Source organism: Pipistrellus kuhlii, unplaced genomic scaffold (assembly GCF_014108245.1).
Source record: "Pipistrellus kuhlii isolate mPipKuh1 unplaced genomic scaffold, mPipKuh1.p scaffold_m20_p_24, whole genome shotgun sequence".
Taxonomy (NCBI): domain Eukaryota; kingdom Metazoa; phylum Chordata; class Mammalia; order Chiroptera; family Vespertilionidae; genus Pipistrellus; species Pipistrellus kuhlii.
In genome coordinates this window covers 9,572,108-9,589,044 of record NW_023425523.1, presented here as the reverse complement: position 1 = coordinate 9,589,044, position 16,937 = coordinate 9,572,108, and the positions used below count along the sequence as shown (strand labels likewise).

The 16,937-nt window shown below is 41.4% G+C and overlaps 1 protein-coding gene across 3 annotated transcripts in view; it reads left to right on the top strand.

Moving 5' to 3' along the window:
* Positions 1–16,937, top strand: part of NOTCH2 (notch receptor 2) — a 133,462-nt gene that overhangs the window by 29,747 nt on the left and 86,778 nt on the right. For 2 of the 3 annotated variants that reach the window (XR_004990499.2, XM_036452551.2), the window contains exon 2: positions 7,742–7,823. Coding sequence is in view for 2 of the 3 variants with exons in the window: in XM_036452551.2 (XP_036308444.1) it covers positions 7,742–7,823 (82 nt within the window). In the remaining variant the exon portion in view is untranslated. Of the gene's footprint in view, positions 1–7,741; positions 7,824–8,093; positions 8,126–16,937 lie in introns of those variants that run through there. The other variant, XM_045586972.1, reaches the window with a different exon arrangement.

Below are 16,937 nucleotides of genomic sequence, written 5' to 3'. Positions count from 1 at the left end.
GAACATTGTTAGAAAAATGAAATTGGTATCTCCGTTGTTGCACTGACTTGCCTTTTAATCAAGACAAATTACAAAGAGGAAGACAGATGTTTCTTCATTTTGTTTTTATTTAAATGTACCACTTGGGATTTGAGGCTTCTGCACTTCTTGTATTTGTTTGTTTGTTTGTTTTTTCATGGCTTGATCCCAAAAAATGGAATAAAAAATTAGTGAAAGCTTTGTTGTTTGAAATCGCAGGATTCTGAAAGAGTTACTGCAAATCCCCGAGGTCTCCCTGTCTGCACTCAATCCTCCTATTTTTGTTCATAATGCCAGCAGTCATTTCAGAGAACGGTGCTTTGTTAATTTTCCTGAGCCTCTTCCAGACACCATGTGCCTGAAGCAAGGGCAGCCAGCCACAGCCAAAGTCCCAGGGTATCAGCTCAGACATCATCTTTCTCAAATGCTGCTACTTGAGATTTGCATAACGTTGAAGAGAAAATTCAAAGGGCCCTGAACACCTCCTCTTCACGTATTTCAGGAAGCCCGACCATTCAAGGCATTAACATGTCTTTGGATGAGCTGTGGATATGAGCACGGATACCACACTGCAAACGGAGGGAGCAGGGTATGAAGAAAAAAAAAAAAAAATCACGTGAGATAGACTACAGACAGGCTCATGTGAAGAGGCTACCAAGCAACAAGTAATACCCATTTAGCATGACGACATGTTAATACAGCAAGTCAAACACACTGAAGGCTGCTCAGATTACACCTGCTGGGCTGCAGGCTTAATTACTCATGTTGGAGATGCCTAAAACAAAGGGAGGCTTTTAAACCGGCGGTATGCACCTGGCACGAGATGGGAAAGCGCTGGAAAAACCTAGGTAAATGCCTAGAGAACATTTTAGGATGCTTCCATCAAGTTTGGACACCTTGGGCCTGTCTCTAAATGGGCAAATTCCTGAGGCATCGGAACCGATTAAAATCAGCGACAGCTTATTGTGTTGTTTATAGGCAAGCCTTGGCGCTTCTGTGGGCTTGGTTCCAGACCCCTGCAGTAAAGTGAGCTGTAATCGTTTTTGCTGGTGAAGATGCTCACCTGTATATACAATGGAGGCTGATGGAATGGAATAAATACTAGCACCTTGTCTGGACTGAGTTACACTTAGTATTAAACAAGGCTTCATTTCTTAAATGTCCTTTCTGGAGTGATTCTGAGATTGATACTAAGAGAATCTGCTAAAGGACTAGAACAGAAGCCATTTTTATTTTGTTCGTAGTAGAGTCCTTTGAGAAGGTCACAGCCCCTCTGTCCCTACTCCTTACTTCCCTCCATTCGATTGTAAGGATAAGAATTGCTTTATTCCTGTTTGATTTCCATGCAATGCCTAGTTGAGGGCTATGCTCACAGTAGTTGTCCAACAAGTATTAATAGAACTGTATTAAAATTGAATGGCATTTTTGCTCATATGTAATTTATTTTACCATTAGCAAATCATTTCCCATGTCTACAGTGCTATACTTTTTATTTATTTATTTTTTTTAAGAGCCATGATCTCAAGTTTTTTTGTAGTAGTAATTGTCTGCTACCAATGGCAACTGGGAAGAATTTATTCCATTTATTGATATTATATCCTGAATTGCCTAGGGCTCTTCTATTTTCCCTTGATTTGTTTAAACTGGGTTTGGATTGCTGTAACGGGTTTCCCTAAAGATGCCATTTACCGTGCAATCAAGAATCGAAGTACCTATTATATGAGAGAGGCTTTTCTGAGCTCTTACTATGGATCAGGCATTGTTTTGTGCTCTTTGGTGTACGGTATTAATTCCATTAATGCTTCCCAGAGCTCTGAGAGATTGTCTTACAGATGAAGAAACTGAAGCACAAAGCGGATCCAGAGGTAGGCAGGTAGTAGTGCATGGTGGAGCTAGAATTCACACCCAGATCCCAGTTTCAGTACCTGTCCCTTCAGCCACTAAACTGCCTTGTCTCACATCTCCAGAAAAGAAGAAATGTTTTCCGTCCTCTTGGTTCTTAAAAGTGAAAAAGCAGAAGACTGTAAAGAATTAAATGCTAAGTTCTGGGAGTAGGGGTTAGGCTATGAGGACCAGAATCCGCAGGAGGAGGCCTTGTGGGTGAGGCCGGGGTGACTGGGCTTCGGAGGAATGAGTACAATTTCGATATTAAAGGGGAAGTAGCCAGCAGAGGAAGCTGAAACACACGTGGAGCCATGGAACCGAGTAAGGTGGTGATCTGTTCAAGGAAGAGACAGCATTCAGTGGTGGGACTCATACTGGACAGCAGAGGTAGCATACCATCTTGTAGGTGAGCATGAGGGCTTAGACCAGAAGTAAGAAATGGCTTATCCCCGGAAGGAAAAAAAACAAAAACGCCTTGGCTTGGCACTGGGCAAAGGACCTGCCTAGCCCTCCCAGCTGAAGCCAAAATGAGAAGTTCTGAGAATTAAGCCTGAAAATCACTGTGGATTAGAGCAGCGATTTTCAACTAGTTACCATGGTGCACCGGTGTGCCGCAAGATTTTTTAAAACAGGCAGTACTTGACTGTGTAGTCAGGGTCACTGACCTCTTTCCCCTTAGATAGTCAAATAAAAAAATGACAGCAGCCACCCCAACAACACCCGACCAGTGTGAATGAATCAAAATTAGACCTTATTTTTTGGGTCAGGTCAGCAGAATATATATTTTTTGGTTTGCCACAGAATTTTAGTGATTAGTTTATTAGTTTATGTGTGCCATGAGATGAAAAAGGTTTAAAATCGCCGGATTAGAGAGCGGTGGAGTGACACGTTGCAAGTGGTGCTTCTGGAAGGTTCGATGCAGTTAGAATGAAATCTTTACCATTTGGGGGGAGCTGAGACAATGGATATCTTCAGCCTGGTCTAAAAAGGGATGACTTGAATAAGCTTATATCAGAAAGGGGAAAAAAGGGGAACATTTTATAATCTTGACTTTTTTCTTTTAAAAAATATTTTTTATTGATATCAGAGAGGAAGGGAGAGGGAGCGGTAGAAACACCAATGATGACAGAGAATCATTGATCAGTCACCTCCTGCATCCCCTCTACTGGGGATCGAGCCCAAAACCTTGGGCAGGTGCTCTGACTGGGGATTGAACTATCACCTCTTGGTGCATAGATTGATGCTCAACCACTGAGCCATGCCAGTTGGGCTCATCTTGACTTTTTTCAAACCTAAGTCTGACCGTGTCATTTTCCTCGCTTAAAGCAACCCATTAGTCTACCCTCACCTAGAGGAAAAGCTGTGATCTAACGCCTACCTGCTTCCCTGGCCTGTCTCCTGCCACTTCTACCTCCTTTACAATCTGTAGGCATAGGAGTCTGGAATAGCAGACTCATTTCTCATCTGTTTCCTCTGCCTGGGGTTAATCTTTCTCCATAGCTCCATGATTCTTGCTCCTTTAAACCTCAGCTTAAAGATACCTCCCCACATAGGCCCTTCCTGGGTCCCATGCACCCAGCCTCTGTGATTGCTTTGTATCCGGTAACTGGTTCTGCTTCCACAGAATCTGTCACCGCTGTCTGAAGTGACTTTGCTCATTTATCCATTTATTAGCTGACTTTCCCTGGTAGAATTCTGTTAGCCATGGCATCCCTGACATCAGGGCCTGTATCTTACATCATAGACGCTCTGTTATGTTCTGAGTATTAGAAGACTAGTCTCCAATAATTGCAGAAAATGTGAGAAACTTGGAAATTGGCTTCTAGATTTTATGTCATGTTGCCCTGTGTTGGAGTGATGAAATTAAAATCTACTGTTTCTAATTTTTGCCTCTTGTGGGGGAGGGAGTGGGCATGCGTGGGAGTGGGCACACACACACACACACACACTCTATGTGATTGATTTCAGTCAGCCAATATTTATTGCATGACCACAATTTGTGGCTTAAGATGAACATGTGGGGAAAAGTTACTCTTTTTGTGAATGACTAGTTTCTCGGAGTCTACTAAAACATTCATTTAAGCACCAGTTCTCCAACTGTGGTATAATGGAGCATTTTGGTTTTTTACCCTACAAATAGAAAGCTGCTTTCAATTTTATCATTAAATGTAGATGCTTTACATTGGGGAGGGGGGAGTAAATTGAATTTTTAAAATGAGGTCTTTCCCAGTTACTGTCCTGGTTTTGAGTTATCAAAGTGTTAACTTCTCTTTGTGTAGCAAATAATTACAGTATTCATTTAGAAATAGCCCCCAGGCAGAGTCATGAGTCTGAAATTTTACTTTATTTTTCCTTAGTATATTCAGGCCATGTGTTCTCATCAGGACCATCCAAGACCTCCAGTGGATTATGTCATCTTAAGGGAGTCATTAAAATGGACACTCTTTTGAGCACAGTTGCTCTCAAAGTGTTCCTCGGACCCATAGCATCAGCATCACTTTGGAACTGGCCAGGAATGCTAATTCCCAGGCCCTTCTACACCCACTGAGTCACCATCTGTGTGGGGTGGGGTCCCACACACCCTCCAAATGATTCCACTGCACACTGAAGAACCGTGGCTTAGTCAATGTTCAATGTTTAAGGTAGCATGACCCTACAGATCAGCCAGATGGCATTAATTATTAACCCCGTAAGCCCGCCTCCTTTTTGGTCACTGAATTTGATTGGCTCGCTAAGGCGAGGCTGTAAAGTTATTTGATAGATTGATTGCCACATGTTGACTCTGTGTTGTTTGTATTTCTCTGAACCTGTCGCGGTATTGATTTGCCCAGGATGCTTAATAGGGACAGGCTGTGATTGATTTTTTTTAATTTTGCACCCATGGCTTTCTGAGTCATGGGCCACTGGGCCCTCATGTCTTTCTGGACAGATTTCTCCAGGTACTACGCATGCCGTTCAGATGTTCTTCAGGAGGGAGGTGTCCCTGTGGGATCCCATGGGACCTTCAGGAGCGATCAGTTCAGCCTAGATTGGTTTGCAGGTAGGAAACGAGCCTGCGTGAGGTTGGGCTTTGCTGGTAGTAAGCAGCACAGCGAGTGAGCGGTCGAGGCAGGATTTCAGTCTCCTGACTCCCTCGCTGCACCAGGATCCCTACAGGGGGAGGGCAAAGTTGCAGTTTGCTCTCTGCCTGGGGGACATTTCTTTCCTACTGTGAGGTTTTCTTCTTTTATTTAAAGGGGGAAAAAACAACAAATAGTAAAAAAGTCAGGAAGTTCTCATTGAAACTAATAAAAGTGTCCAAAGTGAATTAAAAAAAAAAGAAAAGAAAGAAACTAGTTTGAGAACTTTGGTATGGAGGAAATAACCTGACATTAACTGTTTTAATTATAGTTGTTGCATGGGGCTTATCAGTGTGGGAAGAGAGAGCATTCGAGCCCTACAGGGAAGTGGGATATAGACAACAAGATGACCCTTTTCCTGCATCTGCCTGTTCAGGCTGCTGCCTGGGGACTGCTTGTGTGATCCCAGCAGCGGTCCTGGAGAGGGGCTGGACTGGTAAGAGAGCCAGGTCCCAGGCCCAGCACTGCCAACTAGTGGTGTGAGGTCCTGTACCTTCTCGGCCTTCCCTTTCTGGTAAATGAGTGTGATGATGCCCATCCTGCCCATCCAGAGTAGGAAGATGCCAGGTAGTGGGAAGCAGTGGGTCCCTGCAGAGAAGAGCACAAACCGTCGTGGGACCCAGAGCTTCTAGGTTCACCTTCTGGGTCTTTCATTAACCGGTGTGATGACAGGCAGGCTACTTACCCTTCCTATGAAATGGGCGTAATGAAATTAACTCCTTCCTACTGTGACTGGCATTGGGATTCTTGGGTTCCCCAAGACAGAAATTGAGAGGAAACCCCAGGAAAATTTCCAGATAGATTTGTATTAAGCTTCTGCTGTTGCACAAGGGAGTCGGCACAGAGAAAGGAAGGCCCGATGCACGGGCTCGGGGTCTGGCTCTGCTTGGCTGCTTTTACCAAGTGGGCTTGCGCAAAGAGGCTGGCTGGCGCAAAGAGGCGGCCCTGTGAGGGGCTTGGGGACTGGAATTTGTCATGTCAGGGCAGGGTTACTTTCTCCTCCTGTTGGGTTGCTGAGCAACCAGTCTCTGCCCCTGCACTATGGGGCAAGATGGTGGTGTTGCTTATTGCTGCCACCCTCAGGAAGGTCTTGTAGTAGCCAGACCTTGATCAGCTTGGCATGTGGGTCAGTAGATTAAGAAGGCATCCAGAAGGGCGATAAAATCAGCTACCTCTTGGAGGGATGGTGACGTCCTTGCGTTCCTTCCAGCCACCTGGTCTGATCTTGGCTTCCTAGCCACCTGGTATTTTCTATGTCAGGGCCCAAGTCCCTGTACTGTCTCAATAGGCTTGTAGGGAAGATTGAATGTATCTATATAGAGTGCTTAGGATAATGCCTGCTATTTTAGTAAGGGCTGTGTGTTAGCTGCTATTGTTAATACTGTTTTTAAGTATTATTATTTTAAGAGATGAGATTTCCGTAAACATGTTCTCAAATAGTTCCGCCACTCAATAAGAGTCCTGGGCAAATACAGGGATCTTCTGCAGTCACTGCTCATGGAGGAGTTTTTCTAACATCAGCCTGTGCCTAGGCCTTGCTGGGGGAAGAAGTGGTTTTTATGCCCAGGAAGGGCAGGCCTAGAGCCTCTGATATTGCAGTTTAGTCAGAGTGGTGTGGCTAGGAACTCAAACTGGAGACTTCACAGTTTTGCTTTCAGGCATTTATCCATGAGCCATTCCAGGAGATGGAAATCTTAATAATCTTCCGGAAAAAGTTCACGAACTTCCATTTTGATTTTGATTTTTGACTAGGTTTCTTTCTGTCTTGCCTTTTCAGTTATTAGAATTATTATATCTTGTTGATGAAAATTCCAAATCTGAAAGCTAAACAATCAAGGTATTGTCATTATGTAGCCATTGAGTGACAGACGTTGGGTAGCTTTTCTCCTCTTTTGGCTTAAATCACAAAACATTCTACTTTCGCTGTTTATTTCTGAGTAGCCTGTTTTGGGGAGGGATTAGAGTGGTTAAGTGCCTTATTGTTGCCTCGGAAAGGGACTGGGGTTCAAGAATTTGAGAATTATTATTTTATCTGTCTGTATAAATGAACCTTTTCATTTTCTTTACTTTGATCCCCTTCCTCTTCCTCTACAATCTTTATTCATGATCTGTTCCCCTTGAAGTTAGAGATTATGTTTTATATATTTCTCTATGTATTCCACTTCTCCTTTTCCCTCTGGACCCTAACATAATGCCTGGTACATACTAGGCTCTCAGCTGTAGTTTGTTGAATGAATATTGTTGATGTGTCTGATTGCTTCTTCAAGTGACCTTCTCTGAAGCCTCACCTGAAGGCTTACATAGTTAATATGGTGGCGATCTAGTATCTACCCTGGTCTTCCTAAATGTGCATTGATGAATCTTTGCATTACTCACCTGAAGTGTCCAAATCCCAAGATGCTCATGGCCTGTCATGAGTATTATAGTTTGGATTTCCTTAGTATCATTGGGAGATCCAGATGTAACAGCTAGGGAAATCCAGGCACAAATAATTAAAAGCATCATTCAAGACCACAAAAACAGTTTTTGTGGGAAGAGACACTGATCCCAGAAGCCAAAAGAAAAGAAAAAAAAAAAAAACCTTATTAAAACTCTAAAAGGAAACCCAGGTCAGGTTGGACATGGGAACGAATGTTGACTTAGATTGGATAACATTTCTTTGATGTCTGAGGGTTATGGTTAGTGACTTATTTCTAATGTGTGTTTGTTTTTGTTTTTAGCATTGCAATGTCGGGACGGCATTGAGCTCTGTGTTAATGAAGGAGTGTGTGTTACCTACCACAACGGAACAGGATACTGCAAGTAAGTTTTTCTCTATGCTTTTTCTTCTTCATGTATTTTATTTTATCTCATTAGGATCCTGGGCAATATTCAGTTCTTATTTCTGTGAAGTAGTTACAGTTTCTCTAACTTTCCTGATGTAGAAGTAGTTACAGTTTCTTATTATTATTTCTGTGAAGTAGTTACAGTTTCTCTAACTTTCCTGATGTATTCGATAGTTCTACTGTGGATGAGGATGAAAGGATGTGGAGACAAGATAGGCAGTTAATAAGAACTCCTTATTACTTTCTTGTTATCTTTTTCATTATGAAAGAGACTTTTCAGTGAGTAATTTTGAATGGCAATGCTAGTTTTTCATTAACTAGGCTAGTTAATATACTAGTGCATTCTCCTACATGTTTCAGTTTAAAGCACACCCTTAGAATCTCTCCTAAACATGTTAGCTATGATCTTGTTTTTTAAACCAAACTAAGTAGATATTAACTTTTTAATTCTGCCTAATATTCATGGATATTATAGCCACATGAAACTCTTTTTCTACTGTAAAAATTCTGAAAGAGACTGTGCAGGAGGAAGATGCTCACATGCTTGTTGGGATGGGGTACGAGCAGGGGCTGTGGGTAAATGCCAAGAATAGGGATGAGGAACAGGACTAGGGAGCTTAGGCTAGTTCTAAGAGTGTTACTTTTCTTTTTCTCCAACCATCTAGTTAGATCATCTCAACTAGCTTTTCTAGGTTTCCTATGACCCTTTTTGCTTTCTAACTCAATTGAAGGTTTTTGGTAGGAGCATTTATATCATGGAAAATAAGACTTGATAATAAGAAATTTATCTTTTTTAATACTTTTATAATATATATACTAATGTGTGTGTGTGTGTGTGTGTGTGTGTGTGTGTATTTACTTAAACATTGTAGGGGAGTTTATCCAACACATTTTTGTTTCTTCTCTGGATATTTAATCAAATATCATAAAGATAATAATGACATGTGTTCCCATTAAGCCATTCTCACCAAGATCTAGGTTCTTTAATGTTATAAACAAGAATTTTTCCAAGTCAGAAGGAATTTTCTTCTTCACCAAAGTGAAAATATTTTAAGCTGTGATGACAGTGAGTCTTAACAATAGGTTGTTTGGATTGGAATAAAGATAACATTGGAAATGAATTTTTTTATGTAACTGATTATGTGCTGTTTACTTAGTTTTTCTGGCTGGGAAAAAAAAACCTACCTCAAAACATGTGATACATTTTCCTCTTAAGAATGGAAGCACAACTGGAGATAAAAAGGGAAGGAACTTAATACCTCGAATCAGCCACTGAAATCTTGTTTAGTCCCTTTTTTGGCATCTGGTGTCTTAGTTACTTGCTTTATTCTATTATTCAGCCCTCTTGTGATAGTTAACCCGTTACATTATGATCATTTGTTGATATATTTGTTTCTATTGCTGGGCTGTGAGGTCCTGGTCTTATGCATCTTTGTATAGTTAAAATGCCTGGCATGTAGCCAGTGCTTAGCAATATGTTTCTTGAACCAAAAGTGCTCAATAGACACCATTGTCTACATTTAAAAAAATCTATTTGTCTTCAGAAGAAATCAGTCCTCTCTGAGAATTTCATTCGCTTACATAGCATCTAGGATGGTAGGCAATTTCGCTTACTTCCAACTCATTTGGAGATATTTCACCTTATAAATAGGGTCTAAAAGTTGGCCTATGTATTTGTGGTCTGACATGGGAAGAGATGGTTTCTAGAGGAGACCAATTTCTTTTTTTTTTTAATTTCTTTTTTTAAATTTTTTTATTAAATTATTATATGTGTACATATCTTACCATTGCCCCCACCCGACTCTCATACCTGCCCTCCCTCCCCAGAGTTTTGTGTCCATTGGTTATATTTATATGCATGCATACAAGTCCTTCAGTTGATCTTTTATTGAGAAGACCAATTTCTGAGCTCTTACCAGGAAAGGACACTAAGGATTGCTTTGGGGGAGCAAACAGATTTGTGGGCTGCTGGTCTCCAGCTCTCCAGCCAAGGTGAGAGACAGATGCCCCCGCGTTTATGGAAGAAGTGCTGCTAGGGAACAGGGCACTCACTTTGTGAATAAACTGAGCTGCCTGAGTTCTGTTCCTGGATACTTACTCATCCATTGGGATGGATTGCTTAGGGCTATCGTTCTGGGTGGGTCCCTCAGATGTCCTCCGACCCTGTTATAAGAGAAACAAGCTTCCTGAGAAAGGCTCAGTAAGAAAAAAGAAGAAAAAAAAAGGGCAAGGCCATCCTTTTGGGAGACCAATATGAACAACTATACTTGGGGGGGGGGAAAGAGTGTTTCTCTATCTGAGGCAAATAAACTGGCATCTTCAGGAGTGACGGTGCCAGCAAAAGTGGACACAAGAAATGCAAGGACAGTATCAAGGAGGCCAGTCAGTCATCCCTGCAATCCCAGGCCATAGCGTCTCCATAGAATGTTAAGCAAAAATAACATCTACGTACAGACCTTCCAGTGTATCCTCATCAATGTTGTTTTTCCCTGGGGAAAGAAGGTAGGCAATCCAGCTTGTTCAGTAAATATTATTTTCACAAAATGGTAAATGAGTATTAGGACACTTAGAAGGTTTATGAGAATTACATCAGACATGCAGGGCATATGATTATCTTTTATTTATATGAGATTGCTTGGTGGATTAAGAAAAGAAAGTTAAAGCCAGATTCCTTTGGTGGGTGGGATGGAAATTAATGGAAAACGTTTTAAAGTAGAAGGTATCTGTATGAATCAAGAGCCTCATGTTACTGACTCAGCTAAAATGTAATGATAGTTTACAGAAATTATAGAAATCCTTGGTTAAGACCACATTGACAGATGAGGATAAGTACTTGCAAAGGTTCGTTTTTGTACACAGCTCAACTGTTGTTGTTTTTTCTCTTCACTGTTGGGAGCCTAAGTAGTCAGTCAGTCTGTGATTATATTGCTTTGCCAGGCAAGGAGAGCCTGTGTAATCTTGCATAAAACTCAATTATTGCTCCTAAATAGTCGTTGTCAGATCTCAATAAAGCCCTCTCACTACAGAGAGATAAGACATTTCATTCTCTCCCTTGTCCTACTGGGAGGTGTAAATATATAATTAAGTTTAGCCGTCATTAATCACTTTCAAGTTGCTTGTCTCAGACTTTCCGATATAAACCAGCCCAAATCCAAATTTGATTAAAAATCACGGGCAACTCAAGTTCACTAGAATGTTGGGCGTCGGTGAGGTTACTATGTGTAAAATTCACAAAGTGTGCATTTTTAAGACATGTTTATCATAATTATTTTAAGTCCTTGCCTGCCAATTCTTAACATCTGGTTTGTCTTGGGGCGTCTTTCTCTCAACATCTCTTGCTCTTGACTGTGGGTACAATTTTTCTTTGCTTCATATTTATGGTAATTTTTATTACTTACTGGACATCCTGAGTGATGCATCATAAAGTTTATCTTCTACTAAAGAACACTGAGTTTGGGTCTAGCAGGCAGCTGCCTTACGGGAAGACCACCATGATCCTGTGAAGGACTTGGTTTTAGGCTTTGCTCTGGTGGGTCTGTTTTGCCCTTAGTCTGATGGTTTCAGTCTTACTCCTGGGAACCTGGCCTTCCCCCTGACCTCCTAAGGAGATTCAGTTGAAACTAGAGGTGTTTCCCCAATCCCAGGTGTTTCCCAAGCACCTCTAATTTGGTAGACTTGAATTCAAACCTCCCACTCCCCAGAACCAAGCTCAGCTTTCCAACTCTTGCGTTCTCTTGGCGCCTAGCTATCGTCTTGCTCATGCCTCGCCAGGAATCACTTACGGATCTGAGTGGAGTTGGAGGCACTCGGGACTTCTCTGTCTGTGGTGCTGGCTTGTCCAGGCTCCTCAAATTGCAGCTGCTCTGACGGGTCCAGACACTTTTGGCTGCTCAGCCAGTGAGACTTCCTTTTTCTGCTCGCACTCCATCCCTCTTCTGCTTCATGGACTGGGGGATACTTTCAGGGAAAAGGAAGTTGGCTCTTCTTTTTGGGAGCCTCATATCCCTTCCAGTTTTTGCCTGCTTTAGATTGCTGGTCTGGTACCTTTAATATTCTGTCCAGAGTTCATAATTATTGGAAGCAGGAGAGTTGGTCTGATATTATTTGAAGTCCTTATCTGACATTAGTTTTAATGATAACAATTATAGTTTATAAAGTAGTCTTTCAAAACTTTCTACAGCACAAGTATTTAATAAACAAGAGAAAGTCACCATGAGTTACGTAGGATCCTGTGGATTGGTGATTGCATTTGAGAATCTCTACTTTTTTTGGTAAAGTATCTAATTGAAAACTACATAAAGTAAATTATGATAGCCCTGGTTGGAGCATTGTCTCGTGCACCGAAGGGTGGTGGGTTTGAATCTCAGTCAGGGCACCGACCCAGGTTGTAGGTTCGATCCCTGCTAGGGTGCATATAGGAGGCAACCTGTCGATGTTTTTGTCTCTCATTGGTGTTTTTCTCTCTGTCCCTTCCTCTCTATCTGAAATCAAATAAAAACATATCCTTGGGTGAGGATAATAATAATAATAATAATAAAGTAAATCATTATAAATATGTTATAAAATACAACTCTGTGTCACATTTCACCTAAAATTTGTCTACTAGCTATAAAGTACATGAAATATTAATGACTAATGATTTTCCTTGCTGGCCATTTTTTCATAATTTTTTATCTTTACCATAAAATGAAGAATGCCTCCTTTTGGCTCTCTAAATGCCTTTCACAGAGTAATCTTTGTGTGTTTTTTAATGTGATGCTTAAGGAGTTATTCATTCAGGAATTTTTCAGCACATGCTATTTATGTATACCATATGTAGCAATGAGATTGTGGTAATAATTCATGGATATTGTTATCACACTATTTCACTCTTCTTTGGGAAGCCATGTAATAATCATCAGTGTGTTAGCCTGGACTTCTTAAAGAGGCTCAGAATGAGTGTTACTGGAGTCTCATCAAATCCCCTATGAAGTGATGAACTGTCCTGTGGAGCCACCAGTGAAGGGACTGGGGCCAGGGCTAGGTGAGCGGGTGCCAAAAACTCAGTAATCAAGATTAAATAATGGTTTTATGGAGTAGTTCAAAAATCAAAATCAATGCAAAAAACTATGATGAAAGATATCCAAATGTTAAATAAAGAATAGATCAGTATTGCTGATTTTTCTCTGTTGCCTCATACTCGGTGTGGTTCAGCCTGCACTGGGACTGGATCAAGGCATCTGGAAGATCCTGCCTGATAGCATGGAGAGGTCACAGAGTATAGGTCAAGTGGACTTGAGTTTGAGCCATAATTCCTGTTGCCACTCAGATCTTTGACAAGTTAAAGAATATTATGCTAGCTAATATTTTTTAAAACTTATTTTATTGATTTTTTTACAGAGAGGAAGGGAGAGAGGGATAGATTGCTAGAAACATCGATGAGAGAGAAACATGGACCAGCTGCCTCCTGCACACCCCCTACCAGGATGTGCCCCGCAACCAATGTACATGCCCTTGACCGGAATCGATCCTGGGACCTTTCAATCTGCAGACCGATGCTCTATCCACTGAGCCAAACCGGTTTTGGCTATGCTAGCTAAAATTTATCAAATACTTATTATGTGCCAGGCTCTGCTCAGTTAAGCTCTTTACATGCATTTTAGCTCTTATATGAAGCAGTCAGTCTGAATATCCCTGTTTTACCAGTGAGTATACGGAAACTCAGAAAGGTTAAATAATTTGCCTAAGATCACATAACTCTTAAGTAGCTGACCTCTTAGCAAATGTGCTGAATCTCTGAGTCTCAATTTGCCTATCAGTAAAATGGGACAGAATTACCTATTTTAAAGTGATAGTACAAACCACATTCTGTAAAGGGATTATGGAACATTTGAAAGAACATGAAAGGTAATTTTCCAGACGGGGGATATGATTAAAACTCTACTGCATAGAGTTCCTGATTTTAAAATAGAGCCAGTAGCATTAGGTAGGCCTACGCAGCTTGCAGAAGATGAGGGGTGTTGAACCTGCTTGTAGCTACATGAGTGTAAGTGGACCAGGCTCGGCTAATGCTGCATTTCTGAGAAGTGGCCTTTGGCTGGAAATCTCAGTGAAATTACTACAGATGAAATCTAAGAAGAGGGCACTGAAGGTGAGGATTCAGGGTATTGGCAATTAAAATGCTTTTTAGTCGAGAAAACCAGATTGAAAAACTTGAAACTTCTCCCTTCTTTTTCCTAATGGAAGATGAGCAAGTTCTGACAGATTTTATGCAGCTGTGAAACTGAGTCAGGTCAGATTCAAATGACTTCTGGTAAATCTTGCTGCCACCACAAAGTCGCAAGTTGTTAAACATAGCACCTCCCATTTGCGTAGTGAGCTACAGATGTACAGATGTGAGCTACAGATGTAAGGCTTTCCTTGTTGAGGAAGTGTGGTTGGTCCTCTAACAGTACTTTTCCCAAGCCATTCTTCTAATGAACATATATCCTTGAAACATCCTTTAACAAATATGTGAAGAGTTCCTCAGGAATTTTTCATAAAATAAATCTTGATTATCAGCTTCTTATCAATACATAACAACAGAATACCCATACTCTCTTAACTAATCTTTATCTTTTAGGTTGGAACCTTTATGACTATCATTATTAGATGGCAGAGTAGGAGAAGATGGTTCATAGGCTCGGCCTGTATCCTTTTGCTTGTCTTGGGTAACTGCCAGTTCATTAAATCAACTAATTTTGTCCTGCAAACTTGGCGTGAATAGATGTGAGTTTAGCTAGACTTCTTTCAACACAGTCCCCAGGTTAACCATAATCCTATGTAAAGTTTCTTTCTTATTGTTTCATAGTGGCATGTCAGCACCCTTAATTTCATGTAGGTATTCTTTGCCCCCCCCCCCCTTTTTTTTGTGTGTGAGGCTAAGCAGGATGAGAAATATTTCTCTTTCAGGATCTGGAGTAGCTTAATTAAATCTTTCATTTTAAATTTTTTGCTGTCCGTCTTTCATCAAGACTCGCCAGATTGAATGCATAGGGTGGGGATCTTAGAATGTGATAAAAATGTAATTATCAAGACATTTCCAAGGGCTGTTTTCTTTGTGAAGCTACCATAAATGTGAGCGTGTGATGGAGGTTTTCACTAAGCCTCTTTTCAACATCCTGCCCCTAGGAGCTTTGTAGCTGGGAATGAACTTTAGTGTCTCCTCCACTCCCTCTGTGTGTGTATTATGTGCGTATTTTATTTTCATATTTGTCTTAGTTATTTTTTTACTTTACACCTTACGTTAAGGAATACTCGTGCCTCGGGAGCTTCCCAGAGTTCTCTACATTTAGCCATGTCAGTAGTCTTCCCCAGCACTGTTCTCTGAGTCCAAATAGGTGTTACTGATTCTTGTACTGATGCCTTCAGCCTTTCCTTATTGTGACAATTATATTCTGTTTAAAACATTCCTCTCCTAAACAGGGTCCTACTTGGATCTTAATGAAAAGGCCTTTATACAAGAAAAGTAAAAGCAAAGACGAATAAGGGTATTATTTAAGTGACGGGTGGTATTTCTCAGTGAACACATCTAACTGGAATATTATATCCAGTTTTCTTCCTCATATAATCCTGAGGAGAAGGTAGGTGTTAATGAGAAAGTAACCTGGCTAGGAGTTATATAGAACAGTAGCATTTAGGGTACTGAATCTATACAGATTCGGCCACTTTCCCAAAGTTGCTATACCTATAAACTTGTATCCTGAACACTGAAGGTTAGATAGAGTCTGAAGAACTGCAGGGTCCTCTCTCTTTATCTTAGTTACCTCTGGTTGCTACAACCACAGTCTGGATGGCTTAAATGACAGAGACTTAGTTCTCACAGCTCTGGAGCTTGGGAAGTCCAAGATTAATGTGCCGGCTGACTTGATCAGAAAGGTGCTGGTTCTCTGTGAGGACCTTCTTCCTGGTTTGCAGATGTCTGCTGCCTTCTCACTATACCCTCACATGGTGGGGAGAGGAAGTTCTGGTCCCTTCATCTACTTATAAGGGCACTAATCCCACAGTGAGCACCCCACCCTCATGGCTTCATCTACCTAAACCTCCTAAAAGCTCCACCCCAGTTACCATCACATTGGGATTAGGATTCAACATATAAATTGGGATGGGGCATACACATAAACATTCAACCTATAAATCTTCAAAGAAATGTTTTATTTTCACCACACTGGTATTTATGGGCTAGCCACTATGATTGAGTACTGTGGTGGGGATTGTGAAGAGACAGGAAAACCCAAGAGGCCTGAGCTGTCTGACTTTCTTGTCACAAGTACACTTACTTGGCAGTGTCTGATGGCGAATGTGGTGTTCTCTGGCATATGACATGGTGGCAGTCTCCTGCCATCCTGCCATCTTGTTGGGGAGATGAGGCATACATATATGTATGAAATGAAATCCATCTGTAAATACCCAATATAGCAGCACAGATGTTATGAGCTATGTCATCCCTCAGACAAGGGAGCAATTACGGGTCAGAAGACTATTAGTAAAATCAGAGGGGTTTTAGTGGGTAACTTAGTTATAAATCTGAAAATACTGACTATGCTTTAGGGCACATGTGTCAAACACAAGGCCCGCGGGCCAAATCCGTCCCGCCAGGCCTTGCAATGTGGCCCGCACCGCACTGTCATCATTGCACTCCGCTGCATTTCCATCACAATGACAGTTTATGACTGTTCAGTAAACCATTCGGCCCGCGATTTAGGCTGGATTTTAGATTTTGGCCCCTTCTCTGATTGAGTTCGACACCCCTACTTTAGGGGGTCGGTAGGGAGAATGATGGAAGTGGAAGGGCTGTCATTTTCTGGGGGGAAAATCATTACCAATATCTTCATCACTTACTTCTTAATGACATAGTTTTAAAACTTTTCTACATCTTGGTTGCCCTCTCTGCCTATACTTCAGGTTGTGTGAGGTTTACAAAACCATTAGGTGGATTAAACAAGTGATTAAAAACTCGTTGGCTGGACGGCTTGAGGACAGAATGTCTGGAGTGAGGGATGAGGGGAAGACCTGGGAGCTGGACGAGAGGGCAGCTGGAGTAACCACCACCTCCTGCCTTCTCTCAGACCTT